This window comes from Haliaeetus leucocephalus, unplaced genomic scaffold, assembly GCF_000737465.1.
Source record: "Haliaeetus leucocephalus isolate CR32 unplaced genomic scaffold, Haliaeetus_leucocephalus-4.0 Scaffold41, whole genome shotgun sequence".
Taxonomy (NCBI): Eukaryota; Metazoa; Chordata; class Aves; order Accipitriformes; family Accipitridae; genus Haliaeetus; species Haliaeetus leucocephalus.
The window spans coordinates 3,447,688-3,466,748 of record NW_010972477.1 but is presented as its reverse complement, the minus strand read 5'-3'; the positions used below and the strand labels follow the sequence as shown (position 1 = coordinate 3,466,748).

General features: G+C 35.9%; 1 protein-coding gene across 2 annotated transcripts in view; it reads left to right on the top strand.

Moving 5' to 3' along the window:
* ATP9B (ATPase, class II, type 9B) overlaps positions 1-19,061 on the top strand; it is a 152,294-nt gene that overhangs the window by 37,957 nt on the left and 95,276 nt on the right. For both annotated transcript variants that reach the window (XM_010577071.1, XM_010577063.1), the window contains exon 7: positions 17,327-17,421. In XM_010577071.1, coding sequence (XP_010575373.1) covers positions 17,327-17,421 — 95 coding nt within the window. The remainder of the gene's footprint in view (positions 1-17,326; positions 17,422-19,061) is intronic.

Sequence of the window (19,061 nt, the reverse complement as noted above, 5' to 3'; positions counted from 1 at the left end):
GAGACACAGTGTACTTTCCCTTTCCTGTAGTACTGTTAGTTGAAGGATGGGGCACAGGTATGGTTGTCAATTAACAATACAGGCCAGAAATGCATCTGCACAGGATACCTGTGTCTTGATTGGGAAGTATATGAATAGTAAATCTTGAAGGACCACAGTTAATATAAGTTAAACTATCTCTTTGTCAAGATATAGAAGGGGGGAGTAGAACAGGGTGAATCCCTATGTCAGAAATGTGTGAAGAAAAACATTTTTTGAAAGTAAAATTCATCAATTCTACTTCAGTGTTCAGTCTTTAAGTCTATTTCAGTCAGCTTTCGTAGAATGTCATAATTAAAATTTTCCTGTAAGAAGCTCCATTAATTTGCTATCTAGAAAATAAAGCTACTTTTTAAAAAAGTTTATTATGTTGTAACAATAGACTTTCCATAAATGATATTAAGAAAATGCTTGTGAGCACTTTGAAAGAGTTGTGTACCTACTATATAAATGTTAATTATAATGTAAAGTGAATAGAGAGTAAACTGAGTGAAATCTTCCCAGAATTCTGATACAAATTACTTTAGATACACTTCTGCTACACGTGGAATGTGATTTTAAACATTGAAAATGCACTTTCTATAAGCATGCAACAGGTTAACTAGTTATATTGGTGTTGCACTTCTTTAAAAACAAACAAAAAAAAACCCCACAAAAAAAATCCCCTGAACTTCAAGCATATGGCAGTAATTGTTTTTTGACTAAAGAGTGAACACTTACATCTGTAATTGTTTCTTCCTAGATGTTGCAGTTTTGACTGATTTATGGTTTAATTTATAGTTGACACTAAGTACTTTGTAAAACACATTAGTTTTTGCATGGCTTTATGTTCTATATGTAATTTTATTTTATCTTCTGTGCAATAAAACAGTTTAACTATAACTTGTTACTATAAATCTATAAAGAGTAAAGTGAAGAGTTTGAACTAATCTTAAAATCCAGCCCATCCTGTAAGCTTCTTTTGGGGCAAAGTACTATTTTCCAACTTCAGTATTTACACTACATATTAATGTAGTCTGCAGCACTGCAATATCCTATATCTTCAGTCAAAAAAGAAGCAGTTTGAGTTATAAATGGGTAGTTTACAAAGTTCAGCCTAAAACTTTTCTGGCTTTTTTTCATGTAAGTGTGGTACCATGGAAGAAATGAGACAGTGGTGTGTGATTGGTTTTCTTCCCCTTCCACTTCCCACTTGCTTGCCTCCTCCCCCCCCCAATGCACTTTTAGGAATGTTGAGTTTTTTAGGATACTTTTAACTCTACGTAGCAGAAGCTGAATTTCAGGGAATCAAGCTTACTTTGATAAAACTGAATTCTTATTAGATTTTTTTTTAATATATTTTACTTTATCAGATGCATTGTCTTTTAGCTAGAATGATATCTTCATATAATCTGATATAATGACTTGATGTTAATTGTGTACATGTATCTATTAAGATTCCTATGGGTTTTTAATCAGACTTTGAGAATAGTTAGTCTAAAGACTAAGGTAGGTGGGTCTTTGTTTTATTTTCATGTTTGACAGGCCATAACATTGGTATTCCCCTCTTTCATGAATGGAGGCAGCTAGATGGCTGTTTGAGTTTAGAGTTAGGATTACTTCCCGGGGGCATGGACCAGGTGGAAATCACTTCCTCAGATGTGAATTCTTCGCTGCTGTCAGGCTCCCCATGTAACAGGGATTTCCACAAGAACTTCACTGGCTTCCAAAATAGTTAAAAAAAAAAAAAAAAAAAATTAAGAGCAAAAAACTCTGGAATAATATGTTGGTTTTACATATATTTTAAAAGGGAGGGGGGGAAGGTAAAGGCTGAATCTTATTTTTGCTCATTACATATGGCAGAGATGACAAGGAATTTGGAAGATTTGTCCCATTTATCAGCCTTCCACCAGATTAAAGGAAATGTTCATGCTGAGCTGGCTCCGGAAGATGGTTTAAAGGTTATTTTCATTTGGTGCATAAGCAGGCATCGTGCCAAAAACAACTGACTACCTTAGTGGAAAGCTGTTACACAAATGTAGGCAAGGTCTGCATTACACCAACAGAAAGCTCCCTTATTGAAATTAAACTAGATCCTAAGTGCACTTTAACATAGTTTTCGGGTTCTTTTTTAAATTGTTTTGCATGTTCTCTACATTTTATTTGTCTATATGCCATCTCAATCATAGATCAAAAGCTAGACAGGGTATTCCAGACATCATTGTATAACTTTATAACTGTCCACAGGAACTGTCAACTGATGCAGGTGTTAATGACTTCAGCATTATGGGAGTATTATCAAAGATACTATGTTTGTAAAAGACAGAAGACGAATTTCAAAGATAAACTCTTTCCTTCTCTGAGCTAAAATCCTTGTCCTCCACCTGGGGTGTTGTGCCTTGGTTCAGTGACCAGCTTCTGATCCGGGTCAGGTATTCCTATGCTAACACACAAAGGTGTTCTGACATGAACTGGAACTGGTCCTTCATGAAAATCTGGTGCATGTCTTTATAAGAGTTGGTATCTCTGGAATATTTGTGCTCTGTTAGCTTTCAAATGTGAAATTCTGAGAGGAACACAAATTTGATAGCGTGGCTACAGTGTCAAAAAAGAATGAAGCTTAATTATTTTTTTTCCTTCAAACTTTTCATTTACCCACCTTCAGTAACCTCAGATTCTTATTATTCATGGGGCAAAAGCTGGCATATGTAGTGGCTGGTTCTGAGCTAAGCATGTGTGATTTTTGCTATCAATTTTTGCTAGGTCCTAAAACAGATGACTGCTGGAGCTAACAGCTTGCCTTTTCTCTTGTTCATGTGGCTCTTTCATCCTTTCATTTTTTACAAAAATTCAAGGAACTTCATATCCTTGAGATCTTTGGTCTGCCATACTTGATTGAAATTGTAGATTGAAAATTTCCACAAGTTGAAAGTTACTGGGAGAAAGATGGCATAGCAGTATAGTATTTTATATGGAAGTAGGGCTGAACCGGCTATTTGCTAAAGCCTCTGCAGCTGGAAGAGCCAAGGGATAACTACCTTTTGGGCTTATGACATGCTCCATAAGTGCTAGGACTATGAAGAATTGTTTGTATTCTGTACTACTGCTAACTATTTAGACTTATGACAGACTAATCACAACAGTGTTATGGTACTGCATTTTGTTAGTAGCTTTTTAGGAGGAGGAGAACTGTTTAATCTTAGTTAAACCCTTCTTTTTGTTCCTGAGGTCCCGCTTCTCACAGATAATGCTTTGTGATGGTATGAAAAGTAGAGCTCAATTTTCTCTTCAGCCTTTTCTGGTAGAAACTGAACTTCTAAAGGGTAAAGTGAAAGTGCTTTTACTGGTCTACTTCAACTTTCCTGACCATGATATTTGAACCTTGTACATCTGTCTTTTGCACGGAGTTAGAGTTTTTGGCAGACACTTGATTCTATGTAGAGTAACAGCCACTGCTTCTGGAAAAAAGTAGTTTTCTCAAGAGGCAGAGTACTGCATTAAGATATTCCTCTTCTAACAAACTTGTAAAAGCTTGCAAAAACTGTAGAGGTAGAAGTCTAGTAAAATGAAGTGCACAAATGCATTTTAATACATCAGCTGCTGGAGATTTCTCAGCAGCTACCAAATTGGCAAAAGATTTTTTTTTTTTATTGTTATAGGTGATACTCTAGAGAGAGCAACTCCCACTGGCTGATCAGTTCCACTGCTCTCAAGCATGTTGTCATGCACAAATCATCATCGTAAAATAATTTTATTATTGTATGTCTTTAAATCCAGTATACAGAAATTTACTGGTGTGGACATTGCAAAATACTGTATGTCTACCAGTACAGCTGTGCAGTGGAAGCAACAGGGAAATGGGAGATAATTTACAAATCCTCACAATCCTTTGATTGTGAAAAACCTTTAATTCCTTGTAAGGTAATGCTAGTTGCACAGTTGTTACATCTGGTATTTTTCAGGCCTGCATTACATTGTTTTGGTCTTACCATCTAAAGTAGTCACATAGGTATCTCAGAATCACAGAGTAGTTGTGGTTAGAAGGGATCTCCAGATATCATCTGGTCCAACACTGCTGCTCAAGCAGGGCTGCGTAGAGCTGGTTGCCCAAGATCACGTCCAGATGGCTTTCAAATATCTCCAAGGAGGGAAATTCCACAGCCTCTCTGGGCAAGCTGTGCCAGTGCTCAGTAATCCTCACAGTTAAAAAATAATAATTCTTGTCTCCTCATGTTCAGAGGGAACCTCTTGTGTTCCAGTTTGTGCCCGTTGCCTCTGGTCCTGTCACTGGCACCTCTGAAAAGAGTCTGGCTCCATCCTCTTTGCACCCTCCCTCCAGGTATTTATAGACACCGATAGGATCCTCCCTGAGCCTTGTCTTCTCCAGGCTGAGCAGTCCCAGCTCCTCATATGTGAGATGCTCCAGTCCATCACCTTCATGGCCCTCTGTTGGACCTTCTCCAGTATGCCCATATCTCTCTTGTATTGGGGAGCCCAGAACTGGACACAGGACTCCAGGTGTGACCTCAGCAGTGCTGAGCAGAGGGGAAGGATCATCTCCCTCAACGTGCTGGCAATAGGTTGCCTAACGCAGCCCAGGATCCCAGCAGCCTTCTCTGCTGCAAGGGCACGTTGCTGGCTCATGTTCAACCTGGTGTCTGCCAGGATCCCCAGGTCCTTTTCTACCAAGCTCCTTTCCAGCTGGGTGGCCCCCAGCATATACTGGTGGGGTGGGTTGTTCCTCGCCTGGTGCAGGACTTTGCACCATTTCTTGTTGAACTTTGAGGTTCTCGTCAGCCTGTTCCTCCAGCCTGTCGACGTCCCTCTGGACATTCCCCATTCCATAGATCAGTTTCTTGAATTTCACTTACAAAAATCCTTAAAAATGGTATATTTACTCAGGCATAAATTACTAGTCGCAAACATGTTTATATTTTTCAGAATTGTAACAAAAAGAGCAATCTCATTTGTATTAAAATTTGTAGTTAAATGTTTTCAGGATTCTTCGCTTGTAATTATGTTAACAACAATATGAGAAAAATGTGGGAATAAAACAGGAAAATAATTTTTCTTTTGAGGCTTTGTAGCAGTTCATTTCTGTAGCAATATAACTGTCTCAGATGTGACTTTTTTTTATTTTAAATTTTACCATTTTACTGGCATAAACTATGTAATGCAAGTGCAGGCTAAGTCATCATTCATATAGCTTGATTTGCTGTTTGAAGGAGCTCTGAGTAAACTAGTAAACGCTTACTCCAGAGTCTACCTTCTCCAAAAAAGTCCACTAATTAAAGAAAAGAGTTATTTTGAAAACAATGAATTCTGAAGCATTTCTCCACAGAAAGAGAGCATTGTGCTGGCAAGTATGTTTTACTTGTTTGAAAGGTCTAGTTTTGTAGATCTGAAAATGCAAGTATTAGTAGAACATTTGTGACTTAATATGAAACCCTAAACTCACTGCAAGTAAAAATATAATAAAGGTGATGCAAGTAGTATCTATTTATTCTGGACAGTTAGGAGCAAGTGTTCTACAAACAACTTAATTGTCTGGGCCCCAGCCTGTTCTGGAACTTCAGATATTTGAAAATCAAACCAGAGGAAAAAATGTCAGTCTGGAATTCAGTTGTGCAACTGATGTCACTTTTTATCTCTTTATAAAACCAACTACTGCAGAATAATAAGGCTGAATGAGTTGCATTTGTCACACATTCTGGAATTTTCTATTATGTTTAGAAAACAAGTGTTATAAAACCTACCTGTCTGGGAACTAAAATGCTTTGAAAATCTATTGCTATAGAGAATGATAAATGACTAGAGTTAAGTTTTGCACATACGGCCAGATAAAAGTTTATCTTCAGGGCATGAGTAGCTGCCAACAATCTGTCCAAACTACTTTAATCTGTTTCTATACTTCAGTTCCTATTCCTTTTTTAACATTTGATTTAACTCAGGCTTGAAATGTTTTGGTATCTACTTCAAGCTACTAAGTAATACTGGTTCTATGTGATCAGCTACTTATTTAAGATATAGTCAGATAGTATGAGTGTTATGTGGTGGAAGGAGGAGGTCTCATCAGGCATTAAGATCCTTGTAGTATTACTCTCTCTATATTATTGATGTAAAATTACACAGTAAAATGTTATTAGAAGACATGATCAAATATTTTATTCCCTAATTATTTTCTTTTATTTTCTGTGCATACTTGGGTGACTAGCACAATGCATGTTTCATTAGATTTGCAGCAAATAAGCAGTAACAAAGAAATATTTTACTATTTATTTTTAGTATTAAAAAAAACAAACAAAAAACTAGTAAGAGTTGGAAAAGTTGATCTGTAAGGAGGCTGTGTATTGTGTTAAGACAAAAATTTGCCTGTTCCCACTCTCCAGTGATAATGCATTTCCCCAGAATTTCAGGGCATTTGGTGGCTTGGCTGGAGTAGCAGTCTGAATATCTTGAAATCCCAAACAATTCCCCCAATTTGGGGCAACAGCTTAGAAAAGCTGAAAGTGAGAATCATCAAAGTGGATCTCGGAGGCAGGGCAAATCAGGCAAACAAACTATATGTATATTTATAACTGTGGATATGTTGTCAAAAGCTTTGAAAATAAAAGATAAATTACTCTTGCAGAAGTGAGGTTCAAGAATTCCTCACGTAGAAGCAGTTTAGAATATGTTTCCTGTAAAATATCTGTTCATGAGATTGATGCCATGCGTTATGGTTTTTTAAAGATACTGTCACCTTTTTTCTTCTGTTACATATTTTTTAATTGTGGGGTTTTTTTTCTTTTCTTACCTGAAGGCTTTACTAGGCAAGTTTTTAACAATAACTTCGTAATTCTTTGAAATGATTGGAAAACCTCTCTTGGTGGTTCTCATCTTTATTATGAAAAGGAATTTCTGCACGGCCTATAAAGTTCTGATTATTCAGTCTAATGAGGAGTGATCTTGCAGTAGTTTTAAAGTTGTCTCACTAAAAATTTAGAAATGATCCTCAAATCAATCTTAATGTTGTACTCATAAGGAAAGGATGGCTTGCACATGTTAGTCTGATTCTGACTTTCATATGGGCCTTGAGGTGTATGGCTGGCTGGAGTAGGAATGGAAGCTTGTGTAGACTTGAACTACCTTAGTCTAGCAGCTCTCTTTCCAGTGGTAGAAAACCTAACGCGGAGCAACCTGCCTGGTAAGGAGTACGCAGTTGAAGGCGGCACTGGGTTCTCCATAAAATTGTTATGGCCCATCTTGCCATGCTGTCATTGCTCTTGGTACATGTGAAAGGTAAATGAAATTTAGCTCAAATATTTAATTTCTTCAGTTACAGTTCTGATTGCAGGTGTCCATGTAGCTTTACACAGCCTTCCTCTGTCTGTCAAGTAAAAAGAAATTGGAAAAAAAAATAGAAAACCTCTGGTCTTTTGCTGTAATGAAGTCCAGTGATAAATCTTTGCAGCTAGGTTTGTTGTTTCTTCCCAGGCTCCTGTCTGGTAAAGGAGAATGTACTTTTCCCTGCTAAATTTTTAACCAAAGATTTATCCTCTTTTTTTTTCACATGCCTATTGTAATCAGATGGCTTTGTCAACTCCTTTGACTTGTACTTTTCTGTGTTTAAGCTTTATGAGATACAAAGGCTTTGATTCCTGCTTGTCCTAATTTAGTTAATGGTATGTCCTTCAAGTTGATTACTGTGGCTGCTGCTAAAATCTTTGAGACTAAGCGTGCTTTCAGTGGATTCTGGTTTATTTGGCCATGTGCTTTTCTCAGCGTTCTCTGTTTGCTTATGAGCTCTGCTTTCATCAAGAGAGAAGATGCTCCTTAAGTCAGCTACAAGCATGCTTCTTTGAGGTATATATGCATATGTATTTTTTTGTATTATTGGTCTTTAGAAGTACGTAAGTGCATGAGGGAGGTTAATGGGGAGAGTGAATTCTGCTGTGCTGTCAGAGCTCTCAAATCATGGAGCCTGTTCAGTCAATATTCTTAAAATACTTTGAATGTTTTGAACCTTTACTTGTGGCATCGATGTTAATGTGTGCTTTGCATGAGGATCAGAAAATTGGTTGAACTGATTTTGATATTTCTACTGAAATTTAAGCCCAAAAAGAAGGAAAGTTAGTTAAAAAGTCCTGATTCCATTTCTGTTATGATAGGCAGCAATTTAATGATTGTCCTGTATAATATAAGTATTGCATATCTGACTGTACATTGTAAGAAGAATCCTGTTGAGTCTTTAAGCAAACATGCAGTACTTGCACTTAGAATAATTCTCATAATACATTTTAATTAAGAACCAACTTTCCAATTATAAACCAGAATGTTTTCCTGTGAGGGCCAAATGAGCACTGTGTGTTAAGGTCAGATGAATGGAAAATGCCATCTGAACTCAGTACTTAGACCAGAATAATGATTCAAATAATGGTAAGATATCAAAATGGATGGTGTTTATAGAATAGCACTTATGGAATAGTACCCATGTTAGACAATTATCCTGGTTTAGTAGGGCCTTAAAATGGTTTGAAGTGGAGCCACTATTGCGTTAAAAGACTGTAACGTTATAGCAGCCTTCCAGTACCTGAAGGGGGCCGACAAGAAAGCCGGAGAAGGACTTTTTACAAGGGCATGTAGTGATAGGACAAGGGGTAATGACTTCAAACTGAAAGAGGGTAGATTTAGCTTAGATGGAAGGAAGAAGTTCTTCCCTGTGAGGGCAGTGAGGCGCTGGAGCAGGTTGCCCAGAGAGGCTGTGGATGCCCCATCCCTGGCGGTGTTCAAGGCCAGGTTGGATGGGGCTTGGAGCAACCTGGTCTAGTGGAAGGTGTCCCTGCTCATGGCAGGGGCTTGGAACTGGATGATCTTTAAGGTCCCTTTCAACCCAAACCATTCTATGATTCTAACCTTTCTGGTTGCAAAAGGTCCAGTTTCATCCCTTTTACCTATCCAGATGTGCAGCCTATTTTGTATCAAAGTAGTCTGTAATCTCAGTGAAATTAGCTTGCTGTAGTAGGTTATACTAGATGGGATTTTTCTCCTACTGTGTTACAATTACTTCTGGAAAATATGTTCATCTTTGATTCATTTGAAGGAAGGTGTACCATCTACTGCCTGTTGAGAAACATGCTTCTAATACTAACATATGTAGTAAATATGGCTAATATGTTGATGATGTGAGCGAAATTGGCTTACAAATGAATGAGCAAGGCTGAAAATACTCTCAAGATTCTTGGATTTTAATCAGGTGATGTGTTTGGATCATTCGTGGGACAGATCACCGTAGGTTATTCCAGTTCTAAATGTTAAAAACAACTAGAATAGCAGACTAAGCAAATGCACAGAGTAACATCAGTGAAAAATGTTCTGTTGATTGTATAAAATGTAATGGTAAAGTTGACATCTGCCAAGTACAGTACTGATTTTCATACCATTATAAAGTGGTATTCTGGCCTCCTTTACCTTTTTTTGATCTGAAAAGCGAGAACTTTTTCAGTGTTCTAAGCATTCTGTATGGCAGACTTTTTGATTTAGTCATTAAAACTAAAGACATAAATAATTCACATTATCCTTTTTCCGTATCACTGGATTTCTCCAAAAAGAGATTACTAGTATATATCAGAAGAATAATGGAGTAAAGTGGTGCATCAAATCCTATTAAATGGAAAAGATAAATTAATGCTTTTGAGTATCCTTCTGTATGTCTCAAAATAATATAAATCAGTAAGTTAAAATTGGAGAATGTGAATATGAATGCACGTGTTTGTTTTTGTTTTACTTGGAACTTTGTTTGCTATATATGAGAATTTCATAATGTTTTTAATAAAAAATAGAGATAAAAATTCCTAAAGCGTACTGAATCAATATAGCAATTCAAAAAAGATGCAGTGTGATCAAGCTTGGATTAAAAGCATCTGTGTGCTTGTCAATAAGGGAGCTGTGATGAGTTTGGGGGTATCATATTGACCGTGTATTAATACACAGTATCCTATAAGACCATCAGCTGATTGTTTAGAATGTAAATGAATCTGTTGATGGATCCAGTGACTGATGGCTTAAATTCCAATTAATCAATTGCTTCATCGGTTTCTTAATTCAGATCAAATATCTCAAGTACACACAGTTCGTTCATGCTCTTAAGAGAAATTAATGCTTTAAAACTAATTTAATCAGCCTTATATAAATGCCACTGTATTTTTCAATTGCATCCTACGTGATGGCATTGTAGCTTAAATGTTTGGGATGTTTCAGGTGTCTTGAGCAAAAAAACTCTTTAGAAGCCATCATAATTGAAAGCTTCTTGTTATAGTGGTAAATGAAACTGTACTCCAACATGTCATCTTGGTGCTGCTATTCATCTTGTCATCAGTTTAAAATTTTCATGCACATAGTCACTTAAGTAATATAAATGATTTAAACATTAAGTTGTTCGTAAATGATCTGGTGTTAGGTATGTGAAGTCAAAGTCCATTTTTCTTTTGTTGGTTTTATTCTACTAACCCATGTCTTTCAATGCTTTTGACTTCAGGCAGGAAGGCTGGTAATATTACTAGACAATATATAGCTGTTTGACACCACAGTTCCACGTGCCCTGTTTCACAGTGACCCATCAATTAATTCATCAACACTTGATGCAGGCTCTTCACTGTGACACTTATACCAGTTGATCTTAATTTGATTGCCGTTAAAACCTTCCTTTCCTGACAACTGTTGTCAATTATACAAAATAAAATCAAGTATTCATAAGTAGGCTGTAATGGGATATAGGCAGACAGATTTAATAATTCAGTTTTGCTGAGGCTTGAAAGGCATTAGTTGTAGCTGTTGTTCTCATTTGTAAAAAATTCATTGGATATAGCTCTTGAGAGAGAAGGCAGACATAATTTTATTTATTTAGATTTGACTGAGAAGAACCCAGACGTGTAGTGGTGGTTTAGCATTATTTCTGTTTAAGAATAACTGACATGAATTCTTATCAGTTACATATTATAGAAAGTAAATGTAATTTAATTTTACGATTTTTTTTAAGACTAATTTAAGTGCACACGCTCTACGGTTGTTTTTCAATGATATATCTGTAATGGAGTGTGGAATTCAACCCTGCAGTTATGCAGACAAAACAATACCTTTCCAAGACTGGGGCGCTTGATCTTTAATATGCTTGTAAAATATGCATATTCCTGCATATCTGCTATATACAACTAAATTATAGTTGCTTCTCTCTGATGCATCTTCACCACAGTGTAACATTAAAATGTGTGCTATGGCATATTTGAATTATACCTATAAGTTCTCTTTAGTGCTTACTGGCAAGTCTCTTTTTTTAAGCTTGCTGATACTTGGCAAAAAATCTGAGAGCAGAAATCTGTTAACTTTAATGTTCTCCAAGAGAAAGTTAAATACGGTTTTCAGAACTTCTGTGTTGATTGGCTGGCTATATACCATTCTTTACTGTGTATATTGACATTTGTAACAAATACTGTGTGTGGGTTGACTGTTAAGGCCCTGTGGAAGGGATTTGAATGTACTTGTGAAATCTAAAAATGGAAATCTTTTTCAAAATAATTTCACTTGTAAAATGCTGATTAAATAGGTGTAGTTGAAGACAAGACCTGTTGTAAGTGATTGCTCAAAGCAAGAGCAGAAAAAATAAAGGACGGAAAAGTGGAAGTATTTTTTATAGTGACATGTCATTCACTTTGTCATTTTTTAAATGCTAGTCAGAGTAAGTTATTCCTTAAGTTTGGTTTGTTTGGGTTTTTTTTGTTTTTTTTTTTCCCCTCTGAATTCAGAATCCTCTCTCTTTCTTCTCATCTGATGACTTACAGCTTCTTTCTCAGATCCTTGTTCCAGGCTGGGAACTGGGAATGGGGAAATGAAAATTAAGTTCTGGATAGAGGCCAAGTGGGAAAGATTAGTTTCTTATGGCAAGAAAACCATCTTAATTTCTCATGTTGCTATTAGTCAAGAAACGTGGCCAGTCCTGGAAAGCAAGTGTTTTAAATACTAGCATAATTTGCCACCTTCTGTTTGTGAAAGCAAAACCAGTAGACTTTGTGATTAAGAAGGAAGCAGGGAGGAAGCTCTGTCTTTTCATGGTGCCACTACCTAAATTTTTCCTTGGCATTTTCAGAATGTGATTTACAGGGGATTTCCATGTAGTTGATGTGTATATCTTGAGGTATTTGGATTCAATTATCCAGTCTTGGATTATTCAAGAGTATTATTGCCTAACAAAGAACACAAGGCCATACTTTTATAACTGGTAGGATGTTCTCCTTCTGTCTGATTATTTTAGAACACTGTTAGGCTACTAAGAAAAGTTCTCTTGCAGTCTCCTACTAAAGAGCCTTTGCCTAAAATGTCTCTGAAAGAACAACGTAAGTAATACACAGGAATGTGGGTGATATACAGGAGATGCTAGGAATGACACACAGTTTTGTTTCTGCAGCAAACTAAACCACCTTCTCTAGGGTAGTTGAGGTTTTCTTTCCACAGTTATTGCAAATATTAAATCTCGATATAATTCAGATCATCTAAATGATTTTGTTTGTTTCTTCATTATAGCCTTCCATGAAAATCAGGTGATGCAATTTTATATAGAATAATTTAAATTATTTTTCTTCTGCAAAGTAGATTGCTCTTAGTATGTCAATACTGCTATTGTGGCTTTCTTGTGTTAACTACGCTTTCTTGTGTTAACTACGCTTTCTTTAGAAACTACTTGGTGAACAGGCTGAATAGTAAGCTAATTTTTTTAAGGAGAAATAATCCATCTTTCTGCTTATCAAAAACATCATTTCCAAATGAAATAAAATAGGAATAAATAATTCAATTTATACACAACAATTTTTCTCTTCCAAGTGACTTATTCTAAAAACCCTATAAGCTAGAATACATTTAAGAAAACATGTAACATCCCAAGTAATAACTTGTTTTCAGAAGCCTGTATTAAAAACTGTAATTAATACTCAAAAGCGTGTATATAAAATGTAAGTGCTTGGTGGTAGCACAAGTTTATGTACATTACATTACTACAATTTCAGGAAATTAAAGATATCTACACATAAAGAAATTAATGCGTAAAATATGAATAGCAAGTTTGGTAGTATAAAAAATAAAAGATATGGCTATCTGATGATGATGCATAGTATTAATTAAGAGAAAGCTTATGATATAATTGGGTTTTACTTCATTAAGCTGCTTTTCTTGCTGGTTGGGAGGGGTGTTTTATCTCCCCCCCTCCTCGTTTTTTGGGGGCGGGGGTTGTGTTTGGTTTTTGTTGTTATTTTGGGGGGTTTGTTTGTTTTGTTGGTTTGGGGTTTTTTTTTTTAGTTTAAGGCTAAAATATGACCAGCATTTTCCAAGCAAAACCTGTATTTAGTTTGAAAATTTTTGTTCAAGGCCTTTTTCTTCAGGATTTCTAGAGGTAGGTGGGCCCATAAAAGAGGTCACTGATGCCCATGTAAGTGTAAACCATTCCCAGAAGCATCAGACATGTACATGTCCTGCATGTGTGTTCTCAATAAGGCCTTAATCCCAGCACACACTGAGTAAGTAGGATTCTTCCTGCTTACGCTGAAATTGAGCACAGTACCTTTGTTTGACAAATTTAGGCCGAGCATATCATGGCCCTAAATTGGTGCCTTCATAGAATGAGCTTTTGTATCTCTATTTCGAAACACCATAAAAGCTACTGAAATAAATGTTATTTTTGTTCAATAGTCTATTAACATACAAAATAACACTTAAAAAAAGATGGGATTTTTATCCATAGTATCTCAAATAACCATAAACAAGCATATTTAGCAATGTATCCTTATATTTTAATGTTACATAGTTACTTCATGTTCTTAAAATTGTTTTCGTCCTTTGTATTGCAGGTGCTACTTTTCCTCAGAAAAGCCAACTTAGGGCAAATTCTGGACAGGCTTCATAGTTGAGCTTTTGCTAAAACACAAAAAATGGAATTGTAGTCCTACAACTTCCCTAAGCATACAAGTTCAACAGATTTCAACTAAAATGGTTTTAAAAATCAGTTTAGTTGCACTTGGGCAGGACATTGCATGGATATGCTCTAAATTGATTTATGCCTGTCTTCAGCTGATTAGGCTAAATGAATATTACATACTTGTAAATTAGTTTAAATATGCTCATGTGAAGTTTGCACCACTTTCAATAAATGATTAAAGTCTTTAAAGCCAGTGTAATTTCCTTAAATCAGCCCTTAAATTCTAATTCAGATCATTCCAAAATTTTCACTATAAAGACAGAAATAAGTCAGACATGTTCACAGTGTTCAACTTTGTCTACTAATCTTGAATGACTGTGTATTGTTATGGGAAATGAGTATCTGAGTGCCCTCACTGTGTAAAGTAAGAAGTTTAATTTTATTCTTTCTCCTTTATATGTAGCCTTATGAAAATTTATGTGCAGTGTGGAATTTCTTTTTTTTTTTTTTTTGTAAACAGCTGTGCTTTGGTAAATATTTAAAATACTTCATGACTTTTCCTTTAAACAACACAGAACTTAAAAAAAATTTTGATACTTTGTATGCTGTGAAATAATTGTCAGGTTCAAGAGTTATCAATGAATTCAGAGGGAATAGTGATTCCTGATGTTTGTGTAGATGGTTTTTTTCCTGGCAAGTCATATTCAGGTTAGAAATGTAAGAGGTTTTTAACACTGACCTAACGCATTCTGTTAAAGTACACAACACAATGTTTTTCTACATTTGGGGGGTGGGGATGTGGCTTTTTTTTTTTATAATTTTGTGACTGGGGGGAGAGGAGGCAATGCTTCCAAGCATTTCAAAATGGAGCAGTTACAATAGCTGTTTTTTCAGCAAACTTTGATTTTTAGAAGTTTTATGTACTGCTGACACAAATACCTTCCAAAGGTAAAGTACGTGTGACTTCTGTGCAATACACAGTGGGGAATATTTAGTGTTTTACAAGTCCAAGGGCTTGGTAGGGGTGAAGAGTCGTTTTTATACATTGTTTCTAATTACATGTTTAATCTTCCATGATTATAGCTTAGTTAAGCCAGGTTTAAAATCAGTATCTCATAGTATAATTAAAATTACTTGAGTCAAATCTGCTGCAGTATTTGAGGTAGAGAAGAGGATTGTATTGTTTCAGTTTTGCTGTTGTGATCACTATTGAAAGCTGACTTGGCAGAAAGCAGTCCCCTTTTCTGGATAAACGTGAAACAGGCTATGAGATAAGTTATTGATGAAATTAACTGCTGAAGTGGAGAGGAAATGCAGCTGGCCAATACATGTCATAGTGTGAGCTCTATTAAATGAATATATGTGCAGTCAACCATTCACAGGAGCCACACTGGTCTTGAACTGCATTGATCTATAGTATAATTCTAAATGAAATTGATGGAAGAGAGCAACCATTGACAGGAGGGGTAAAGAGAACCACAAAATGTCTTGTACAGGAAAAGTGTGATGGAAAGTAGGCTCATCTATGCCATGGATAGAAAGTGCGGTGAAACCGTGGTATTTCTAGGTGTTCCTAGGTACCTCACCCTTAATTATAATGCAGTGTATGTCACTGGACTCGTCAAAAAGTGCTTTGTAATGTTTTATTTTTAGAATAAAATCCATACAGAATCCTGTCAAGATTTTAAAATGAGCTTTTCAAGAACTTCAGATACGGCTTTGCAGCTTGCAGCTCTGAGCTTTGGGTGAAATTTAGTTGTGATAATGTGTTCCGAGAGCTGTTTATATTAACATTTAAAGACTTGTTTACTTACTGTGCACTTAATATAAATACAGCTGTTACATGAAGGCTTGTAAGCTGCTTTCAAGACCGTTGTGCAAAAATGCTACCTTCTAATCAGATATAATTTCAGGTGGCTTCTCTCTCAAGCATGTCCTTTCAGGCCATTAGCTCATTGAACTGCTTAATTTACAGGCCTTGATGAATAAAACATTGGCTTCTGTTAGATTTTACTTACATCAGGGTCCACATGTCCTATAAAAGAATCTCTCTTAATTTTGTGTTCACTGGTAGGTACCCTTTCTTGATGTATTGCCTATTAGAGTCAAAGCTTCTAGGACGTCTGTGTAAGAAGACAAAGCTGGATAAACTCCTTTGCCAGTGTTTCCTTCAGTTTAATTGCTACCGTATCACTGCTAGTGATGAAACTACTTTGTTAGTTTGTATTGGATTGGTTGAAATATAGAAGGAAGTATGAGTGTATACGCATGTATGTCTATACACATTGTTTAAAATTTACAAATAACGAGAAAAATCTTTTATTTTCACACCCACAGCACACAGTAACAAGAGTGTATACTGTTGTTAGGCTGTACCATAATGGAAGTTTTAATTATTACTTCAGAAATATTTAAGGTTTCTTTAGTGTAGTAATTGTGATGAGTACTGCTAAAACTTTTCCACCTTTTTTATAGGCTTCAAACTTGATGGAAATTGTACCTAATTGTATGTTTTTAATAGATTGGCAATGTTCGTGTGCAGTCTTTTTTGAATCTTACGTTAGTAACCTATGTAATAGTCCAGACTTGATGTTAACCATCAAACTAGTTATTTTTGACTCAACTTCTGCACTGTTCTAAGTTTCCTGTTTCTTGAAAACTAGTTTTCTGTCTGTAAAGCACAGTGATTCTCTTCAGTATGTATCAGTCTGTATCTTGAGCTTCCCTTGTATCTTAAGTACTGCGCATGTGTTGACAGGTTTCTTTAGGCTTGGATCCTTGACAATTGCAGAAGATTCAAAATTACTTCTTCTAAGCATAATACATTGGGACCCATGTTGTCTTGAATGGTATCTATGCTAAGGATTTATTTAAAAAATTTTTTTTTTCAGAGAAGCCAGGAGACTATAAGCAGTAGAATTTTGTAATGTCATACCAGCAAAGAGACAACAATCACAGGCATCAGTGCATTATTCTATTGTGTTGGAATTGTACAAGTGACACAATTCTAAAAAGAAAAAAAAAATTAAACCTCTTTCAACTTCAGCCAATGAAGTTGTATATCTTGCTGATAACATTTGGAAGCCTGTTTAGAAAATAAGAAACCTGTAAAAAAGGATTCCCACCCCACCCCCTGTTCATAAACAAGCGTATTGTTAATTTTATCAAAAAATTGTGCTATTATGTGATACCTGGAGCATTCCTGGAAGAAAGCACACAGACATTCCAAAATATGAATCCTTTTATATGTGGCATATTTATTTAAAAATGGTTGTAAACTGTTTTATTTTCACTCTTCTAAATTTCTTTTAACCCAGACTGAATTTTTGAGATCAGAAAAATAGTTTGATGTGTCTTTATAACTTCAAGGTTCGTGTTTCATTCGAACTGACCAGCTCGATGGAGAAACAGACTGGAAACTGAAGGTTGCTGTCAGTTGCACACAAAGATTGCCAGCTTTGGGGGTAAGCATTTTATCTGTTTGATTTTAAGATATCTTCCATGTATGCATATATATCTCTTATCTAAAAGATTGTTACAATTATGGTAAGTATTGGAAAATTTCTGTTACCACAGTCTTAGTTTTTGCAATAAATAGGAGACAGATATTCCACTGAATGCTGAATGAGAAGTTAGTTATTCAAATATTCTTGGTTTTACATTGAAAAGAAACTGAGACAGAATTGGACTTTTATCTTTCAACTTAGTGGTTCTCATTGTGGTCCGCACCGAGATCCACACTTCACAGAAGCATATCACAGTTGTAGTGTTTTCAACCAAGTGTTATACTGTAAGTGCAAGTCATTCTTGCCTCAGGAACCGTTGCTTTAATCACTAACTTGTCAGCTTGGGAAACAGCAGCCTGCTCTTGGAAGGTAAAGTGTTTTTTTGTTGTCAAGATGCTTTCTGGTCTGACTACGTGCAGTGTACAAGTTCTTGCAAGGAGCGCTCTCTAAGCGTTGCCTGAATGTGTGTATTTTTTAAGTGTGTATATGTGTCATGTTATGGGTAAGTATTAAAATCATTAAAAAAGGACACATGTATGCGTGTGTCTATAGGTATACATTCAAAATAGACACATATCTACAAAAATGTATGTAGAATTGTATAAATGTCTCTTAATGAGAAGCTGAATTCTGTCCTTTGTACTGGGGAAGCTTGCTGTTTTACAGGAGAGTTGGCGTGGTATTAAGAGACTTCCTCTGAAAACATACTCAAGTTACAAGCTTGTGGAAATTTACCTGTACAGAATTTCTGGTGTTTTGACACTAAATCCTTTAGGAGTTTTATTAAAGGCAAACATACCTTAAGAGGACTGTTTATATACCATGTTAGTAGAAGAAGTGTTAGATTATCTGCCAGATCTTAGCAGGACTTCTGCAGTTATTCTTCCAGAATTATGGAGTTGCTGCCACACTGAAATTAGAAAAAGGGAGAGATTTTTTTTCTGTGTTCATAGTGCTCTGGCTACTGGCTGCACATGTGACAAGGAGGAGGAAAAAATAGCTAGGTTTGAATTTAGAAGATTGGGAACAAGGGATGGAACTGAAGGTTGGTCATGCCAGACAGAGATGCCACGTCGGCCTCCAAGATGGGAGTTCTGGTGCAAGAACAGACTTTAACAAGTATTCTGTAACCTGTAGCTGAACTTAGTATTTGTAATAATCCCTCTCCTATAGGGTTTTACCATTTAATCATTGGCCTATCTTATTTTCTCACTAAAAAAATCATGTCCACATTTGAGACCGATGCATGCATTTGACTCAAATCCAGTCAATTTTTTATCTTTCTTCAATTTTTTTTTTAATTAAATAGTGCTTTTCAGATAGTTACAACTGTGTTCAACTTAGCTATTATTTTTTATTTCTTTTTTGTTTTGGAAGCATCACTGACTGCACTCGGCGAATACAACTCTTCATGCAGAGCACTGCCTCTCTGAGTTCAGTTTAGTGTTTATAATTTTGGTGCTCTGAACTTGGAAATTTTGGTGTTCTGAGCTTTGGTGCTCTAAGGCTGATGAAATCTGGACTAAATTACAGTGCAAAGGTTTCTCTACACTCGCCTTTGGCAAAGAAAAGAAAAAAGTTTTAACATTATCTTTTCT